This window comes from Stenella coeruleoalba (assembly GCF_951394435.1).
Source record: "Stenella coeruleoalba genome assembly, chromosome: 20".
NCBI lineage: Eukaryota > Metazoa > Chordata > Mammalia > Artiodactyla > Delphinidae > Stenella > Stenella coeruleoalba.
This window is the reverse complement of record NC_137166.1, coordinates 54061665-54082891: the sequence shown is the minus strand read 5'-3', so window position 1 is coordinate 54082891 and position 21227 is coordinate 54061665. Positions and strand designations below refer to the sequence as shown.

General features: G+C 42.5%; 3 protein-coding genes and 1 long non-coding RNA gene across 6 annotated transcripts in view; 2 read left to right on the top strand and 2 right to left on the bottom strand.

Annotated features, from left to right (window-relative positions):
- Window positions 1–21227, top strand: part of LOC307178866 (uncharacterized protein) — a 342766-nt gene that overhangs the window by 39546 nt on the left and 281993 nt on the right. The gene's annotated exons all lie outside the window — the stretch shown is intronic.
- LOC307178861 (uncharacterized protein) overlaps window positions 1–21227 on the top strand; it is a 389700-nt gene that overhangs the window by 245449 nt on the left and 123024 nt on the right. The window lies entirely within an intron of this gene.
- Window positions 4119–7949, bottom strand: LOC307178875. Its single transcript, XR_013825303.1, has 3 exons — window positions 7800–7949; window positions 4558–4648; window positions 4119–4424 (listed from the first exon to the last, which is right to left on the bottom strand). It is a non-coding gene; the product is annotated as an uncharacterized lncRNA (long non-coding RNA).
- The window catches only part of LOC307178860 (uncharacterized protein), a 29696-nt gene continuing 23228 nt past the window's right edge, over window positions 14760–21227 (bottom strand). For all 3 annotated transcript variants that reach the window (XM_079907475.1, XM_079907474.1, XM_079907476.1), the window contains one exon: window positions 14760–21008. In XM_079907475.1, coding sequence (XP_079763601.1) covers window positions 19405–21008 — 1604 coding nt within the window. In that variant the 3' untranslated portion in view covers window positions 14760–19404. The remainder of the gene's footprint in view (window positions 21009–21227) is intronic.

Below are 21227 nucleotides of genomic sequence, written 5' to 3'. Positions count from 1 at the left end.
CAAAGAATATATTTAAGATACGATTGGGGGAGTTCCCTGGTGGCACAGTGGTTAAGAATCCACCTACCAATGCAGGGGACATGGGTTCGAGCCCTGGTCTGGGAAAATCTCACACGCCTTGGATCAACTAAGCCCATGAGCCACAAGTACTGCGCCTGCACTCTAGAGCCTGCGTGCTGCAACTACTCAGCCCATGTGCCACAACTACTGAAGCCCACGCACCTAGGGCCCGTGCTCCACAACAAGAGAAGCCACTGCAATGAGATGCCTGCACACCACAACGAAGAGTAGCCCCTGCTCACCGCAACAAGAGAAAACCCGTGTGCAGCAATGAAGACCCAACGCAGCTGAAAATAAATAAATTAAATAAATAATTTTTTTAAAAAAAGATACAATTGGAACTACAATTAGGTATAACACAGACTGATTGAACTACAGTTAGGTATAACACAGACTTATGAAATCATGTTGTCTTTTATCAAAACCACAGACTTGGGACTTCCCTGGTGGCGCACTGGTTAAGACTCCACACTCTCAATGCAAGGGGCCCGGGTTCAATCCCTAGTCAGGGAACTAGATCCCTCATGCATGTGGCAACTAAGAGTTCGCATGCCGAAACTAAGAAGCCCATGTGCCGCAACTAAAGAGCCTGTGAGCTGCAACTAAGGAGCCCACCTGCCGGAACTAAGACCTGGCACAACCAAGTAAATAAATAAATAAATATTAAAAACAAAACAAAACATAGACTTGCAAATCCATGAACTCATGGACACATATGTAAACACACAATCAACTGGAATGAGAGGAGTTCTCGTGAACATTTTTCCATCATCAATGTTACTCATGTGAATTTTAGCACCTTTGGGACCATGAAAAAGTATCAGTGTCACTAAATGGTACTAACATGAACAGTGTAGAACACTTAAATTCCAATCTCTATAAAATACCTAGAGTCAAAAATATAAATAAAATTTTATCCACTAAAATGTACACAAGTAGGTATTAACAAATGCAAAACAGTCTGTGTACTCCACCCATAAAACACTGATTCAAAATTAGAAAAGTTACTACTGTTATATACTAATTAAATAGATTAAGAAAAAATTATCACAATATTAAAGTTTACAATTATGTGTAGAATTAAAAATCTTCACAAAAAACAATATTGAAAAAACATATCATTATTAAGCAAGAAGATTTCAACAAACATCATGATCAGAAGGAAACACCCAATGCATACCCTCAAAAATTACAGTAGAGTGAAGGGGGATGGCCAGGACTCCTGCCTTTCACCACTGTACAGTGTGCCTGAGCATGGACCACTAGAGGAAGTAACAGGAGGAAAAACAGAGACCTAGAGTGAGAAACAGAGAGAGAGCAGGTCAAAGAGTAAAAGCGGTGAACATTTACAAATCTAAGGACATCGAAAGGCAAAAAGTGAATGAATGAAAAAGATATTCCGGGACTTCCGGTGGCTCAGTGGTTAATAATAGCCTGCCAATGCAGGGGTCATGGGTTTGATCCCTGGTCTGGGAAGATCCCACATGCTGCAGAGCAACTAAGCCCGTGCACCACAACTACTGAGCCTGTGCTCTAGGGCCCGCATGCCGCAACTACTGAGCCTGCATGCTGCAACTACTGAAGCCTGAGCACCTAGAGCCCATACTCCACAACAACAGAAGCCTGAGCACTGCAACGAAGAGTAGCCCCTGCTCGCCACAACTAGAGAAAGCCCGCACACAGCAACAAAGACCCAACGCAGCCAAAATAAATAAATACATAAATAAATAACCTTAAAAAAAAAAGATATTCCATGTTAAAAAGAGCAGAGGTGACAATCTTATATCAGACAAATTTAATTAAAGAGAAAAACTGACACAAGACACAAAGGGTATTATATAATAATAAAAGATACAAATCACCAAGAAGATATAACAATTATAAATAAGTAAATATATATATATATATACATCTAACATTAGACCTCCCCGTGAAATGGAGCAAACATTAACAGAAATAGAGAAAGAAATAGACTAGAGCAAAACGTGAGTAAGAGACTTCAAGACTCTAGTTTTACATACGCATGAAAACAAAAAGGTCAATAAAGAAACAGAAGATTGGACAACACCATAGAACAACTGTACCTAACAGACATGTACAGAACACTCCACCCAACAACAGCAGAAAACACATCCTTCGGGAGCACATGTGAAACATTCTCCAAGACGGAACATACCTTATACCACAAAACAAATCTTAACAAATTTAAGATGATTGAGGTGATAAAAAAAAGATCTTATCCAAACACAATGAAATTTGGAATTCCCTGTCGGTCCAGTCGTTAGGGCTCCGTGCTTTCACCGCCAAGGGCCCGGGTTCAATCCCTGGTCAGAGAACTAAGAGCCCACCAGCCGAAGTGGCCAAATAAATAAATAAATAAGCACAATGAAATGATACTAGAAATAAAGAGCAGATGGAAAACAGGAAAATCCCCCCAATGTGGAAATTAAGCACCTCATTCTTAGAGAAGCAGTGGGTCAAAGAGGAAATTATAAGGAAATGGGAAAAATATCTGAATAAAAATTAAAACACAGCATACCAAATTTATCACAGGTAACCAAAGCTGTACTAAAATGGAAGTCTACACTGATAAATGCTTACAACAAAAAAAGGGAAAGATGCACACCCTGCACTACTGTTCAAGAAAGTAATAAACTTCCTAGCTAGAGCCATTAGACAAGAAAGAGAATTCTAAGCTACTCAGATTGAAAAAGAAGTAAAATTATCTTTTCTTTTAGGTGACAAGGTTATAGATGTACAAACTAAAAAGGTTCCACAGTAAAACAACTATTTCAAAGAACAACTTCACAAAAGCTGGAGCATAAAACATCAGCATGCAAAACTCAGCTGCATTTCTGTACACAATGAACAATGTCCAAGAAAATTAGAAAACGATTCAATTTACTATAGCATCAAAAGGAACAGAATATTTAGGAAAGCATTAGCGAAGGAGGTGCAAGACTTGTATACTGAAAACTACTAAATGCTGCAAAAAGAAGTCCAAGGAGATACAAATAAATAGAAACGTACCCTGTACTCATGGATTGGAAACCATAATATTCTTAAAATGACCATATTACCCAAAGTGCTCTACAGATGCAATGGACCCCCTATCAAAATTTTAACGGCAATGTTTGCAGTAATAGAAAAAATCATACTAAAATTCATATGGAATCTCAAGGGATCCCAAAGAGCCAAAATACTCTTGAAAAAGAAGATGGAGGCCATCATATTTGGATGTCAAAACACATTACAGAGTAATCAAGATGATGTTGTACTGGCAGAAACACAGACACATAAACCAGTGGAACAGACGAGAATATCAAAAATAAGCCTTTGAATATATATAAAATGTATAGACAAGGGTGCCAAGATTACGAAGGGGAAACTGCAGTCTCAATAACAAATGGTGCAGAGAAACTAGATCTATCAGCAAAAAGATGAAGCTGTAAATCTACCTACAGCAAAGGTAAAAACTTCTGTGTCACAGGATACAACCCAGAGTAAAAAGACAACCTCTGAGGGACTTCCCTGGTGGCACAGTGGTTAAGAATCCACCTGCCAATGCAGGGTTCAACCGTGTGGGTTGAAGCCCTGGTCCAGGAAGATACCACATGCCGCGGAGCAAATAAGTAGTTATGTGTGCGCCACAACTACTCAGCCTGCGCTCTAGAGCCTGCGAGCCACAACTACTGAAGCCCGCACACCAAGAGCCCGTGCTCTGCAACAAGAGAAGCCACCGCCATGAGAAGCCCACGCACCGCAACAAAGAGGAGCCCCCGCTCGCCGCAACTAGAGAAAAGCCCACGCACAGCAACAAAGACCCAATGCAGCCAAAAATAAATAAATAAATAAATTTATTAAAAAAAAAAAGAAAGACAACCTCTGAGGAATGGAGGTAATGAAAGTGATATGAAGAATTTCCAACTGTCAGAGATTTAGGTTGATTTCAAGACTAAATTTGCTAATGGTCTAAAACACCCTCTATCACTGATGTCTGTTTCTGAACTTTCCATTCCATTCACAATCATTAAGATTTGAAGTCAGCGATTCACTCGTTTAGCTTAATTGCCTTAAAAAAGTCTGAACAAATTGTCCATAATTGGTATGATTTCCAGATTTTACCAGGTATTGTGCATATTAGTATCTGACTTCCATGTGCAGCATCTTTACCCTTGTTTACAGAGAGCGGACAGTGCATCCAGATGGGGCCCTAAAAAATCCCGGCTGCCCAATAGCACTAACACCACGTCTCTAATCCATGGGTGTGAAGCCCTGCCCAGGACTACACCCAGCGGAGCCTCTTCACAACTTCCAGGTCACTGGGTCATGGGGAGACGGGATCTAAGTGGAGATGACAGGCCCTGAGGGAAAGAACCGGGTGACAGTGAATGTACAGGTGGCAGGCGGGATACTTCAGAGTCAGAGATTAGTGAGCCCAAAGAAGGGCATCTCAGGAAGGACAGACAGAAGAATCAGCTGAGAATACAACTTTACCTGAGAAAGAGCCATTTCTGACTCCTTTTCTTTCCTCTTCCTCCTCTTCCGGGCTTCTTACCCAGGTAGCAACACTCTTTAGATGTTGACCCTGAAAGTTGGAAACATGCTGTTTAATGCTTAGAATCAACACACCCCCTTCCTGAGTCACCACCACACACACAGGGAAGCCCTCAGCATGGGGAACAGATGGTCCTCTGCTGCCCACTGTCCCAGGAGGGACTCAGGACAGTAACTCCCACACAGAGACCTACACAGGAGTTTCCCCACCCTTTCTTCAGATCAGGCTCCCCTCCTGGTGAGGCCCTCACGTACCCAGCAGCAGCGGGCACCTCAGCGGGACCCGACGATCCCCTGCAGGTCACAGACCAGCCCTGATCCATCCCCACGCAGAGCAGAGCCCTCACCCTCAGCCCAGATCTCAGCCCTCAGGAATGGGGGGACCCAGAGTCCTGATGTTCAATGATGCATCCAGATTCGAATCACCTGGGGCACCTCAAATATTATTGAGGTTGGACCCCACACCAACAATATTAAGTGAAATCTCTGGTCAAAGGGTACAAAACATGTATATGAAAAATGCCTCAATGATCTAATGGGAGGCCTGTGTTGAGCAACACCCGCAGGAGCCTAGTCCAGCACAGCCCCCACTTTCTTTTTTTTTTCTAGCTTTACTGAGGTATAACTGATGAGTAAGAATGGTGTACATATGAGTCATCGAATGTCGTTATTTTACACATGTAAACACTGTGCAATAATAATCACAATAAGGTAACTTTCAATTCCACCAACTCACAGTAATCTTTGTATCTGTGTGCTGAGAACACTTAGGTATTACTCTCTGGAAATTCCAAGTATATAATAACACAGTGGATTCACTATAGTCAGCATGCTGTACATGAGAGGTATATGTTGTACACATTTACAACTGAATGTTGTATCCTTCGACCAACATCTCCCCAGTTACCACACTACCCAAACCCTTGTAAGAACCTTTATACTCTACGGCGCTATAAGTCTGATATTTCTACTTTCCAAAAAAATGTCTGTCTTTTTCTGTCATAATAATGTCACAATTTATGGATGACATAAATTTTCTACATCTATTCACTTGTCAACAAACATTTGGTTCTTTCAACATCTTGCCTGCTGTGAATAATGCAGTAATGGTCAATGGAGGGCAAATATTTCCCTCACTATAATGATTTTGTTTCCTTTGGATAACTAGCCAGAGGAAGGTGTCATACACTGTTTGCCTATTCTATGTTTGTTTGTTTTCTTTTGCGGTACGCAGGCCTCTCACTGTTGTGGCCTCTCCCGTTGCGGAGCACAAGCTCCGGACGCACAGGCTCAGTGGCCATGGCTCATGGGCCCAGCCGCTCTGCGGCATGTGGGATCTTCCCGGACCGGGTCACGAACCCGTGTCCCCTGCAACGGCAGGCGGACTCTCAACCACTGTGCCACCAGGGAAACCCCTGGTGTTAAAGTTTTGAAAAATTGAGACTATAATGTTAGAAAAGAATGATATGAGTTGATTGTAGAAGACCAAAAATTATTCCAGAAAGAAACACTTATTTATAGGAGAGGAGAAATTGAATGAACTAAGATTTATTCCAACTTACAAAACAAATTATACAGAATAGAGAAAGAAAAACTAAATGCATTACACACACAAAAAAATACTTTAAATAAATGTTCCTCTAAAAAGGCACCATGTAGTGACAGAGTCAGTCATTTCTTGCCCCAGGTGTCCTCTCCCCTGACCCCTACTCCATGCCAGGAAAAGGGAAGGGCGTGACCCACAACTAAGTGAATCAAGTCACTGTCCCCCTGGCTGAATAGGGATTGCAAATGGAAGTTATATTCTCATATAAATAATCACAAAATGCATAAGCCTGTAGACTGCAGCTTTGCAATTCTCATCCTCATTTGTATAATTTAAACAAATTTTAAATGTACTATATTCTAAAACCACAAATCATATATCACGACTTAATCATCCACATCCAAACAACTCACCATCCAACTGCATCCAGCTCCCACCACCTACCTGCGCTACTATGTGTCACCATCTCATTCCGTTTATCTGTCTCCCTAGTTTTCTCCGTCTACGTCTTTTTGCTCCCCTCCGCTCTCCTGCTGTTCCTGCCCTCTTCTCTATTTCCTCCCTCACACCTGGCCTGCCCCACTCTGCAGCCTGTTCCCCCTTGTTCCTCTTTCTCCCCCACCTCCGCTCCCTGTCTACCCTCTGGGTTACACCTCTTCCGTTCCTCCCCACTTGCCGGTACTTCAGTTGGCGACGCTTCCTTCCTGCTCTGTCTTCCTCTGCTCTTCGTGTCCCCCTTTGTCCTCTTTCTCTCCCAGCACCTGTTGCTCTGAAAGCCTTCGTTCCACCTTTTATCCTCTCCCGGACTCACTGTGTGCAGGGCCTCACCACTGCTGCCCTCGCTCCTACCAGGCCTCTCGCCATGCTGCCCACCCGGAGATCCGGCTTTTTTAATTTACTTCTCTATTTTATTGGCCCGCTAGTTTCAAGGCTAAATCTATTTCATTTCACTATCTCTTTGCAAGTCCCTCAGCCACCGTCTAAGTTCCCATTGGTTCTCCCTCATTCTTTTCTGCTTCTCAGTTTTTCTATCCCTCTCTCGATCGCTCTGTCTCTGCTTCTCCTGATCCCCCTTCGCCCCCATATTTAGAAAGATGGCGAGTGAATAAGATGCCCGCCTACCGCAAGAGACCATTTTCCACCTGAGTTGAACTTGGCACGGAAGAACCATGGGTGTCCACAAGGCTGGCGCAGGTCACGTCCCCCTATGCGGGGTGAGGGGAAGGGCTGACCAAGACAGAAGCCTGTGGAGCAGAAGGACCGGCCTGAGGAGACGCGAGGACAGAGGCGCTGGGAGGGAGGGAGGGGGTCTCAGGAGAGGGGCGGGCTCTGAAGAACCCCAGGACCGGGGTGAGAACGCGGCCTGTCCGGGAGCGGGGCGACCGGCGCTGCCCTCCAGGGGCCGAGAGGGCGAGGCTGGGGGTGGGGTGAAGGGCGAATCCACCTCGCGGTCAAGGACTTTACAAGGGGAGGTCGAGACAGTTAACAGGTTTTAAGCAGCAAAGTGTTGCGAAAGGTGGTGTCTACCTGGACGGAAGGTGTTAAAAACCAAGGGCAAGGGCCATCCTCAGAGAAATCTCTAACCCGAAGAGAAAAGATCCCCGAAAAGATTCAGACCGGCTAGATCTGAATTTACCGGGGATAAATTCAGGGGCGGGTGTGGGGATTTTAGGTCCGTAGTCATTCACAAGACCCTGAGGAGGTAGTAAGAGAGGCCCGCTGCGAAACTTTTCAACAAAAAGGAGAAGCTCACTCTCTCTCGAACATCTTCACGCCCCACTCTCTACTTCCAGGTCCTATGGAAACTACTAGCGCCCGATTAGAAGCAGGGCTTCCGGGGGGCGGGGCCTGGGCAGAGCGCTTCCGGCGAGGGGCGGGGCGAGGAGAGTGCCCAGGTCGGCCGCAGGGAGAGGGAGAAGGAGGGGCAGGGGGCGGGCACTGTAAGGTGCTTCCCAGTCAGCTCGTGCGCGCTTCCCAGTCGGCTCAAGTGCTTCCTTTAAGTTACTGTCGGTAACAGTGTTTTTTATTTTGCTTTGATAGGTAAGAAGTGGATTTATTTAGAGAGAAACATACTCCACAGACAGAAGGTGGGCCATCTCAAAATGGGAGAGGACTTGCAGTGGTTGAGAGTCCGCCTGCCGATGCAGGGAACGCGGGTTCGTGCCCCGGTCCGGGAAGATCCCACATGCCGCGGAGCGGCTGGGCCTGTGAGCCATGGCCGCTGAGCCTGTGCGTCCGGAGCTTGTGCTCCGCGACGGGAGAGGCCACAACAGTGAGAGGCCCGCGTACCGCAAAAAAAAAAAAAATTGGATTCGTGACTTAGCCTTATAATCAGATCCTCCTCTATTGTTCTGTGTTTAATGAAATGTTCCACCACTGACTCATTTCCCTGATTGGAATCGTGGAAGTCCACACTGAAACGTCTTTTTTGCCAACATGGCTAGTTTGAAATTTTCCATAATACAGACTAATCTTTCTAATAAACATCCCAAAATTTATTCCGGTCACTGAAACTTTTAAAAAATGTTATGTTTTCATATGTATGCTACACCAGGACATTCTGCTCATTTTGACTGAAAATATTTTAAATGCTAATATCCCTATGTAAACATCATGTTTCAATTGATTGCCATTTCCCTATGGATGAAATCTTCCACCTGTAGGGATGTAGGAAAACATACTTTGTAGTAAATGTTTAATGACAGATATTGCCATAAAAATATTGAGGTAGAAATGAAGTTATTGCATAGTTGATAATCTAGTTTTACTTTCTTTAGGGTTCATATTAAAGAGAATATACCTCCCCACTAAATGCCCTTAGAAACATGGCGAAGTTAATTATTCCTTAGATGAGAATAAATCCCAATGTCTTCTGAATACTATATATTTTACAGGCTCGTAAGAGAATTTTCAGCAATAGAACACAAACAGCTAAAATACATTACAGTTTAAATATCAAAGGTAAATTTCTAATTACTCTCATAATGAACATATAGTGAATTTGAAATTGCATTATATTTAGTTATTATTGACTTAAGTATATTATGATGCAAACAAGTTTTTCTCAAAGCTATTTGAAGGTAATTCAGCACAAGTGTGGAATAGGATAAACGTTTTGCAAAATAAGGCAGTTCTCTTCAAAAGAAAAAAATTTTTTCTTATTGCCCTTCCTCCTTTTATTTTATCTATATGAAATGATGGATGCTAATTAAACATATTGTGGTAATCATTTCACAATACAGGGAAGTCAGACTATTTTGCTTTACACCTTAAACATATAGTGATGTATGTAATTGTATAAAGAGTTGTTTATACAATTCACTGTGTAAAGACTTGGTTTTAAAACGGCAAATAGTTAAAACACGTTAGCAAAAAGAAAGAACAATACAAGTTTTTAAATAATTTTATTTATTTATTTATTATTTGGCTGTGTTGCTGTGCGTGGGCTTTCTCTAGTTGCGGCGAGCGGGGGCTACTCTTTGTTGCGGTGCGCAGGCTTCTCATTGCGGTGGCTTCTCTTATTGTGGAGCACGGGCTCTAGGCGTGTGGGCTTCAGTAGTTGTAGCATGTGGGCTCAGTAGTTGTGGCTCGCAGGCTCTAGAGCGCAGGCTCAGTAGCTGTGGCGCACAGGCTCAGTTGCTCCGCGGCATGTGGGATCTTCCCGGATCAGAGCTTGAACCTGTGTCCACTGCATTAGCAAGCAGATTCCCAACCACTAGCGCCACCAGGGAAGTCCAATTTATAACAATTTTGGAAACGTTTTGCTCTTTTTGAAGCAACGGTTACTGACCTAAATTATCACTTGCCTTAGTCCTCCAGTCTGACCCTACGTCTGGTCCCTGAGTCTCTGGAACTGAGCAGATTGTTGAATTTGGCCTGTGGAGTGAAAGGGGAATAGAAACGGAGAAGCTATTCTGCAGGGTGTCAGTATGAAATAGCCCATTCGACCCAAGGAGAGTTTTGTATTTCTCATTCTAGTGTGTAATACAGGGACAAGTTCAGTTCTTACTTCCTACTGCTAAAATTAATTCGAGTTGCACAAAACGTTCCTGGAGCCAACCACTGCCCCATGCCCACCAGTCTAGGAGACCCACATTTCCAGAAACCTGAATAACTTTGGCCTTACTAGCAGGACATGAGAGCAACCTACTGTTAGAAACAGATTTTATTTAAACCGTGTTCAACTTCCTTATAGGAAACATCTTAGTTTCCGACATAACTGGCCCCCACAATCGTGAGCTTTAACTTAAAATTTTTACAGGCTGCAATTTGAAACAAGCCCGTCAAGTACAGGGAAGCACCTTCCGGGCCCTCCCCCTTCCCAACCCTCCCGCGTTCCCTTCCCGGACAGGGTTCCCCTCACCGACCCCCAAACACGGCCGTAGCGGTCCGTCCAGGCCCCGCCCCGGCCGGTCGGCCTCTTCACGAGGCGCATGCGCAGTTCTCTACGGCCCCGGAAATGGAATTTTTGGAACGAAGTAGCAATGCAGAGCGTTTCTCTTTGCTAGTTGAAATCTGTGCTTCGCGGTCCCTTTACTCCATCCTCAGGGTTTTGGAGTCATTGCGGTCTTTTAATTCCCACTTCCGCCCCTCCTCCCCATGTAAATCACTGTTACAGATCGCGCACCGTTTCCCTTTGGGTTTCAAATTTCTCTGAGGCCAGTACCGAAGCCCTTGCCTTTTCTGCTTTCGGTCCACGTAGAAACCGCCTTTCGGAACATTTTCCTGCTTGAAACCCTTTAGTACCTCCGCATTTGGCAAAACTGGTTCTATGACCTTGCCTTTATGTGAGGGGAGTGAGAAATTAGGGGAATACATGGCTATGCGTGAGAAGCTAGTAGAGTGAGTAAAGTCAGTAGACTGGAATGGTCTCCATCATACATAACGAGCAAAATATAAATATGATATATATATAGCACTTTTTGTTGTAAAAATACACCTAAAATAATATGAAAGGTATCTTATTTATTTTTGGCTGCATTGGGTCTTTGTTGCTGCTCGTGGGCTTTCTCTAGTTGCGGTGCGCGGGCTTCTCATTGCAGTGGCTTCTCTTGTTGTGGAGCACGGGCTCTAGGCACGTGGGCCCAGTAGTTGTGGCTCGCGGGCTCTAGAGCGCAGGCTCATCAGTTGTGGTGCATGGGCTTAGTTGCTCCGCAGCATGTGGGATCTTCCCAGACGAGGGCTCGAACCCATATCCCCTGCATTGGCAGGCAGATTCTTAACCACTGCACCACCTGGGAAGTCCAAGGTATCTTTTAAAAAAAATATTTGGCTGCGTTGGTTCTAGATCTTTAGTTGTGGCATGCACATGGGATCTAGTTACCTGACCAAGGATGCAACCCGGACCTACTGCATTGGGAGTGTGGAGTCTTAGCCACTGGACCGTTAGGGAAGTCCCAGGAATCTTTCTTTTTTTTTTTAAATAAATTTATTTTTGGCTGCATTGAGTCTTTGTTGCTGCGCCCAGGCTTTCTCTGGTTGCTGCAAGCAGGGGCTACTCTTAGTTGCGGTGTGCGGGCTTCTCATTGCGGTGGTTCTCTTGTTGCGGAGCATGGGCTCTAGGTGTGCGGGCTTCAGTTATGGCACATGGGCTCAGTAGTTGTGGCTCGTGGCTCTAGAGCACAGACCAGGCTCAGTAGTTGTGGCGCATGGGCTCAGTAGTTGTGGCTTGCAGGCTCTAGAGTGCAGGTTCAGTAGCTGTGGCACACGGGCTTAGTTGCTCTGCGGCATGTGGGATCTTCCCAGGCCAGGGCTCCAACCCGTGTCCCCTGCATTGGCAGGCAGATTCTTAACCACTGAGCCACCAGGGAAGAGGGAAGGCCCAGGTATCTTATTAAAAAAAGGAAATATGGGACTTCCCTGGCGGTCCAGTGGTTAAGACTCTGCGCTTCCACTGCAGGGCAGCGGGTTGGATCCCTGGTCGGCGAACTAAGATCCTAAATGCAGTGTGGCTAGGTCAACAACAACAAAATATATATATGCTTGGGAATTCCCTGGCGGGCCCTGAGGTTTCACTGCGGAGGGCCAGGGTTCAATCCCTGGTTGGGGAAATATGATTCTGCAAGCCGCACGGTGCGGTCAAAAAAATATATATATATGCTTGAGAACGGATTGTAATGTGGATACTTGTAGTACATATATTTAATATAATTTTGATGTTTGGGAGTCAATATTTTGTATGTGGAAAATGAAAAATTAAAAATGATAATATAAGAATCATTTCATGTCCAGAAACATATAGCTTTCTGGAATTCCTTGGCAGTCCAATGGTTAGGATTCCAAGCCTTCACTGCCGAGGGCCCGGGTTCAACCCCTGGTCGGGGAACTAAGATCCTGCAAGCCCTGCTACCGGGCCAAAGAAAGAAACATAACTTTAAAATAACATTTTAAGGGGGAGTTCCCTGGCGGTTCAGTGGCTGGGACTCCATGCTTCCACTGCAGGAGGCACGGGTTTGATCCCTGGTCGGGGAACTGGGATCCCACAAGCTGTGCAGTGGGGCCAAGAGAATTGTTTGTAAATGAATGATTAAACAAATAAATAATAAAATAAAAATTAAAGTAGCATTTTAAGTGCCTACCCTCAATTGAATATATTCTGTAGTTTCAAGGAAATCTTATTTAATTCTCTATTCCTCGACAGGAAATACTTAAGGTAGCTTCTCCAATTCTGATCATCCCTCAGTTATTAACAGGTATGTTAATATCACATAGTAGTTTAATAGTAAATTAAATGTGGAGTTAATAAGAGCACTCATCGGAAAGGAACAGCAATTTACCAATACACTAAAAGTCTAAGGGCTCACTTGATTTCTTTGCTTGGCTTTTTAGCCCTCAGTGTGCACTTCCTGTTTGTGGTGGGACTGAAGTATTAACTGAGCTCATGTAGTTCTGAGGCTTCCTTCCTCAGGTGAAGGCAGCACCATGAAACTGGGCAATTTTAGTAAGGTTATTTTACAAATATTCAATGATAAACCAGTTGGAAGTGTTAAAACTGAAAACCTGTAGTCAACCCAGTGTAGTTAGACAAAGAAGGTAATATATCTGTAGCTGAATCCAAATTAAATGGACATTCTAATGGAAAGAGGCAATATATGAGAGAAGGAATGAGAGCCAATGAGTTCTCGCCTATAACCTTGACTTTGGGAGGTTAAGGTGGGCATGAAAAAAGAAAAGGTCATTGAAAATGTACCAGTCACCTTTTTACACGTTTTGTTATGTAACAAGTATTCCTGAATTTTCAATGTCTTACAACAACAAACATTTATTTCTTCCTCATATCATATGTATCATTATTCACCCCTTGCTTGTTTGTATAATTTGATTCTGTCATTCAGCATAAAATTTCAGTCTATCCAAGACCGTTCTTGCAGTAGAGAGAAGACAGGGTTATACGAAACAAACAGAAGATTTGAAACCTTCCATTTAAACTTGAAACATGCCTTTCTACTCACACCAAATTGGCCCAGGAACTCAAAAAGCCAAGCTTGCATAAAATGGGCAAGGAAGTGCAATCTTCTCAAGTGAAAGGAAGGGTTGCCTAAGTCAAGTGGCCAAGACTGATACCAAAGGGCAGACATGTATGATCTCACAGAAAGGTGATAAATGATTGTAAATAATATTAGTATATATGATAACTGCAGCTTTTCTCAGAAACGATTTTTCCCTCCTTTGTTCACACTAAACAAAACTACTGATTATTAGGTAAAACAGGAAATATCACTATAGAACATGCAGACAAGGATAGAAATGAACTATTACAAAAACTCTACAAAATAATACTTAAAAACTAAGATGAAATGGACTGATTCCATGAAACGAGTAACCTAAATCACCAATGTGAAACAGATTACTTAACTACCTTGAATTACAAAGAAAATTTTAAATTCCAAAATCCCCACTACCCAAGAAAGAAATCTGCAAGCTGAGATGGTGACTGTGAGATCCTAGATAAACTACTCCATAATATGGCTGTTTCAGCATCTATCTGGTATAGTCTAGTGGCCTGCTGGGGCTGTGAACTGACATTAGTCTTTCCTTTGACAGCACATCCTAGGTTAACAGCCCAGGGTCACAGGGATATGACTCCCTGGACTGCCCTCGTGACAACCACGCTTCCCCATAACCCCCGGCCTTCCCCTGGTTCTTCTTTAAATCTGGCTCCCCTTCCCCCACTGAAGCTTAGTAATTCCTTTTCTTTCTGGTTTGAATTCACCAATTCCATTTAAACAGCCTATCCATGGACCCTAAAGAAGGTTTACGCCCCAGGTCCGGCCCCATGCTCTCTGCCTAGACCCTACCTGCACTTCTTACATGTTCCCTCCAGCTATACCTTCCTTGTAGCTCCTCCAGAATCTGTTAGTAATAAACGTCTCCATTTCACTTTCTCTTGCAGTCTTGTGGAGTTGTTGCCTAACTTGCAACACTCAGGGGCTCAACTTTACAAAAGGTAATTTAACAAAGTCACACCGATGTTATCCAACAATTCTATCAAGTTTATAAAGAAGAATTACCAGTAATTCCATACGATTTCTTTTTCAATTTTTAAACTTTTATTGGAGTATAGTTGATTTACAATGTTGTTTCAGGTGTACAGCAAAGTGAATCAGTTATACATATATCCACTTTTTTTGTCTTGTTTTTTCAGATTCTTTTCCCATATAGGCCATCAGAGTATGGAGTAGAGTTCCCTGTGCTATACAGCAGGCTATAAAATTTCTTTTTAAGACAAGAAAAGGAGGGAGTACTTGTCAACTCAATTTATAAGGCCAGTATTACTAGGATAAAAAACTAGACAAAGTTAATAGAAAAAAAAGAGAAAGTAAACAAAATGACCAATTAAATCCCAAATGAAGTTTCAAAAATTCATCATAGGGCTTCCCTGGTGGCGCAGTGGTGGCGCAGTCCGCCTGCCGATGCAGGGGACACGGGTTTGTGCCCGGGTCCAGGAAGATCCCACATGCCGCGGAGCGGCTAGGCCCGTGAGCCATGGCCGCTGAGCCTGCACATCTGGAGCCTGTGCTCCGCAACAGGAGAGGCCACAACAGTGAGAGGCCCGCGTACCGCAAAAAAAAAAAAATAATAAAAAATTCATCATAAAATATTACTAACAGAAATGAATCACAGACAGAAATAATTCATATTAAAGATAATATAAATCAGGGAATTCCTTGGCAGTCCAGTGGTTAGGACTCGTCACTTTTGCTGCCGGGGCCCGGGTTCAATCCCTGGTTGGGGAACTAAGATCCCGCAAGCCACATGGTACAGCCTAAATAAATAAATAAATAAATAATAATAATCAAGATCACTTATCAAAGAAAAATACATTATTCTTGGTTGGGAACAAATTCTATGTGGAGGATACTGGGTGTCAGTTGACATACTAAAAGTAGCACAAATGTTATTTTCTCTGCAACATCTTCTGGTTCTGAATGTGAACATATCAATAGGAAAGGGCAGCACAGCTTCCAGACACTTGGGAATGGAGATTCTCTCCCTGTCGCACACTATAATTGGAATTCTGCAGTCTATCTCATTCATCCTTATAATTTCTTTCACTTCACTGCACGTTTGTTCAATTCCACACACACTTGATTTTCAAGCACCTGACCATAGCCAAGTCCCACAAGAGAGATTTCATGTCACCATTTTGCCATTCCAGTTTTGTCACTGAACTAAAGCCCTGAAGTAAGTTTTTCTTCATATTTATAATGCACCTACTTTGTACCTGTCATTGCCTTATGGGCATTATCATGTCACAGAAGTCCCAAAACAACCCACTGATTTACATATCCCATGCTATAAAACAGGAGAAATATATGTGACAGAAAAAATTATCACTAAGGAAACAATTCAAAACATTTTTTATTACAGTAGAAAACAACGTAACACATTGTGTACCAGCATAATCTGAAACTCAAATTTTAATAGCGTTTAGAAAATTGCTCTTTGAGTAAACTGCTTAGTTATATTATCTAATAAACATTTCCAAACATTAATTTTATTAAACTAAGGTAAAAATATCTCTGACAAGTTATCCAAATAGGATTTTACAAGCATTTTCAAGAACCATATTGAACAATGGAATGTATGTGTGCTGCAGAAAAAGGAATGTAAGAAATTGTTAGCATGAAGAAAAGTATGGTTTGCCAAGTCAAGAACTCAGGAATTTCAAGAGTAAGCATTCAGTGTTTGTTTTGTTTTCTTTTCTTTTGGGGTGAAGTAGAGAAGGACAGCTTTATTGCTCTGCCAGGCAAAGGGGCCACAGCAGGCTAATGCCCTCAAAACTGTGTTTCCCAACCTGGAGTGGGTAGTGAGTTTTATAGTAATGGTTCAGAGAGGGCGTGATCAGCTCGTGGGCATTCTTTTGATTGGCTGGTGGTGAGGTAAGTGGGAGTCAACATCCTCAACCTTCTCCTTCCCACCAGTCTGGGGTGTACATGCTTGTGGGTAGCACACAGTTAATTTCTCCCACCTGGTGGGGGTTTCAGTATCTGGTCTCTGGACTCACTGAGCCTCAGGTTCTTTGTGTCTCAGCGCAGAAGGAATTCAGAGAGAGGTAAAGTGACAGGCAAGAAGTAGACTTATTAATATAGGACACCTGTGAGGGATACAAGTGGGTAGGCGAGGGGGCTCTGCCTCAGTGTTTTATCAGAGTCTGACTCCATTTTTTCTTTTCTTGTCTTTTTTTTGGCTGTACCATGCGGCTTGTGGGATCTTAGTTCTCCGACCACCGACTGAACCCAGGCCCACGGCAGTGAGAGCTCGGAGTTCTAACCAGCGGACTGCCAGGGAATTCCCCTGACTCCATTTTTTTGATGTTTGACTGTTGACACCTCAGGAAAACCTCTTCTTATTCAGCCTATCTGGACAAACTGATAAAAAAGCCTAAGGGCTCCTTCCTTTGAGAGAAACTGGACATTGAAACCGTAAGCTTATCCTCCAACAAGCCTCACCCAGTTATTAAATTTTCCTCTAATGTTAACTGCTCTCCCTTCAATTCCCAAGAATGAGTCTAATTTCTCATTAAACATAGATGCAAACATCACCAATTCACATGCAGGGGAGGAAGTGACCAACTTTTCCGACACATTGTTCCTACCACATAATCAGTCCCTAGCAACCTGTCACTCTCCTCTCTTGGCAAGTCCAGTCCCTTAATGTCCTTACTGCTCTGTTCATGGTCATCTGGTAGAGCATTCTGTCCTATAACGCACAGTGGCCTATCCATGGACCCTGAACATAACAAGCATGATGAGTCAAGGCAGTTTTATATTATTCTCTGCTCCTCCCTGTTGCTAATTCACAACTATTGAATTTGGTAATTCAGGGTCCTTGTTTTTCCAGGGAACACGGATGTGAATGAACCACACCTAATGAAGTTGGCCCCCTTATGTTACTGATTCCTTCCCAGAGACAATCATCAAAGGCCTGTAATGAAGGCATAAGATCAACAGACTTCAAACTTCAGGTTGAAAGGCATAAATAGTAATGTGGCTTTTTCAATAAAATTCAATTAATAGAATATTTACAGTGAAGATAATTGGCCATTCGCACGTTATTCTTCCTGTCACATACATACCATTTCATAATTTTTAACATACTGTGACCTGTAATGATTCTAAGGTACATAACAATCTCACATTAATCCTGGAGAAACACTTATTCCCAGTATAGATTCTCTGATATGTAGGCTGATTTAAGAATGGCCCAAAAAATTTACCTAACTCATTACATTTGTAAGGATTATCCCTCATATGAGATCTGTGGTGAAACCTCAGGACGCATCGTTTCATCAAATTCTTTCCATGTTCAGTAAATCTCTATAGTTTCCGACCTGTATGGATTTTATCATTACACTGAAGGTGTAGATACCTGATGAAAACTTTTACAACATTCATTACATTTGAAACGTTGCTCTCCAAACTAAATCCTCTGTTTCAGAAACTCCGTCTTTGGGTACAAGCCTTAGCACACATATTAGTTCGTGTGGTTCCTCTCAAAGACACATGCTGAGAAGTCTGGTGAATCGTGCAGCCAGGATAAAGCCTCTGCTCATACATCTTTAGTGTTTCTCTTCAGGGGGCTCTGCACTGTTGCCAAATGCTTGAACTCAAGGTAAAGGTTTTGCCACACTAGTTGCATTAGTAAGGGATAGTTCCAATACCTTCCCATCTTGTGATTTTTGCGTAAAATCCTTACCACACACATCATTATCTGAGTGGTTTCTCTCCAGGATAAATATTCCAATATCTAGTGACAAGTGAGCACTAACTTGCAACTTTGCCACATTTGGTACATCTGTAATGTTCCGTCCAGTATGGATTATCTGATGATTGGCGGGATGTGAGCCCTGAGTAAAGGTTTTGCCCATTCATGGCATTTGTGAGGTAATCTCCAGAATGAATTCTTTGGTGAATGACTTCCTTGTCTAAGGACTGGTCATACTAAACACACCTACCCGATGAAGGCTAAGATGTGAACAGTGAAGCCTAAGACGTGGACAGCTGCTAAAACCCCTGCTTAAAGTTCGTCATCAGTGTGGCTTACCTGACAGTAAGATAAGCTTCTAAGTACACTGACGGATTTTTCACACTCATCACATTTGTCAGGCAGCTTTCCAATATGAAACTTCGGTGCACCTTAAGGTATGAATTTTGACTGAAGACTTTGAGAAATTCAATACATTTCTAGAGTTTCTGTCCAGTATAGATTATGTGATGGTGAGGCTTTGCCACACTCATGACATGTGCATAGCTTCTCTCCACTATGAATCTCCCATGCATTTAAAGTGTCAATTTTGTTTTGTTTTGTCTTTTAAGGATTTTTAAAATATTTATTTATTTATGGCTGCATTGGGTCTTCACTGCCACACGCAGGCTTTTCTCTAGTTGCAGCGAGCGGGGGCTACTGTTCGTTGTGGTGAGCAGGCTTCTCACTGCGGTGGCTTCTCTTGTTGCGGAGCATGGGCTCTAGGTACACAGGCTTTAGTAGTTGTGGCATGCGGGCTCAGTAGTTGTGGCTCACGGGCTTAGTTGCTCTGCAGCACGTAGGATCTTCCCAGACCAGGGATCGAACCTGTGTCTCCTGCATCGGCAGGCAGATTCTTAACCACTGTGCCACCAGGGAAGCCCAAAGTGTCAATTTTGAGTGAAGACCTTCCCACATATATCACGTTAATATGATTCCCCCTTTGTATTTATTACCTGATACGTAGTGAGAGTTGAGATCTAAGTAAAGGTTTTTCAACAGTTTTTATCTTTGTAAGGTTTCGCTTTTGTATGAACACTCTGATGCTTTGCAAGGTATGCTTTTCGACTAAAGCAGCTGCCACACTCGTCACATTTGTAAGGCTTCTCTCCAGTATGAATTCTCTGATGAATTACGAGATTTGAATTCCGATTGAAGACCTTGCCACACTCACTACATTTGTAAGGTTTCTCTCCAGTATGAACTCTCCGGTGAATTGCAAGGTATGAATTATAACTAAAGACTCTGCCACATATATCACATTTACATAATTTCTGTCCTGTATGGATTATCTGATGTCTCCTGAGGTTTGAGCTGTGATTAAAGATTTTGCCACAGTCTTTACATTGGTAAGGTTTCTCCCCAGTATGAATTCTCCGATGAACTGAAAGGTATGAATTTTGACCGAAGACTTTGCCACATACATCACATTTATATGGCTTATCTCCTGAATGGATGATTTGATGTTGTATGAGGTGTGAGCCAAAATAAAAGGTTCTGCCACACTCATTACATTTGTAGTGTTTCTCTCCAGTATGAATTATCTGATGACTGACAAGGGTTGATCTAATACTAAATACCTTACCACACTCATTACATTTGTAAGGTTTCTCTCCAGTATGAATTCTCTGATGACTTGCAAGGTTTCCTTTTTGACTAAAAGCCTTGCCGCACTCATTACATTTGTAAGGTTTCTCTCCAGTATGAATTCTGCGATGTTTTGCAAGGTATGAATTCTGACTAAAGACCTTGCCACATTCATTACATTTGTATGGTTTCTCTCCAGTATGAATTCTCTGATGAACTGCAAGGTATGAACTTTGACTAAACACTTTTTCACATACATCACATTTATATAAGTTCTCTTTTGTATGGATTATCTGATGTCCAGTGAGCTGCAAGGCATGATTAAGGGTTTTGCCACACTCGTTATATTTGTAAGATTTCTCTTCAGTATGAATTGTTCGATGAATTGCAAGGTCTGAATTTCGACTAAAGACTTTGCAACATACATCACAATTAAGTATTTTCTCTTTTGTATGGATCAACTGATGCTGAGTGAGATTTAAGCCCTGATGAAAGGTTTTGCCACACTGATTACATTTGTAAGGGCTTTCCACGCATGCACTCTGGTCTTGTGTCAGTACTGAAGGATGTATAAAATCATTCTCATATGAATTAGAAATGGTGGTTTGGACAGTAGGAGAAGTTCCTTGAAGTGGTGAAAATGAGGCACTAATGCTGATACTCTTGTCAGCTTGATTAAATTCATCAATTTTCTCTTCACTTTTGAACATATGCAGTTCATCCTGAAAGCTTAATGCCAGCCTGTTTTCAATAGGCTTGATTCCTGCAACACTTCTACCATGTCGATCTCTCTTATCAGCCAGCTTTTGGTTATGGTTTACAGGCATTCCTTTATCATTTCTTTCCTCATCTCTTGGCTGAGACTCAAAGTCATGTACATTTTCCTGGATTTCCCTGAGGTAAAAAGGCTTGATTTTTTCATGTCTTCCCAATATCAGTGTTTGGAATACTTCTGCTCTATCAGTGTTTGCATTTAGTTGTAATTTCTTGATCACATGTACGTGAGAGATATCTACAAGATATAAAGAACCGTAAGTACCCTATTCATCCCAATTCATAAGTAAATAGTTCATGTTAAATAATGATATTACACCAAAATTAGTACTTACACAAAACAGAGTTATGAAAATTCCCAATCATGATATTAAAACCTTTACAAACACAAAAGGAATGATTCTTTACTAAAGATAAAGTGATCGAGGTAATTCCACTTAAATTTTGGGTACCCATT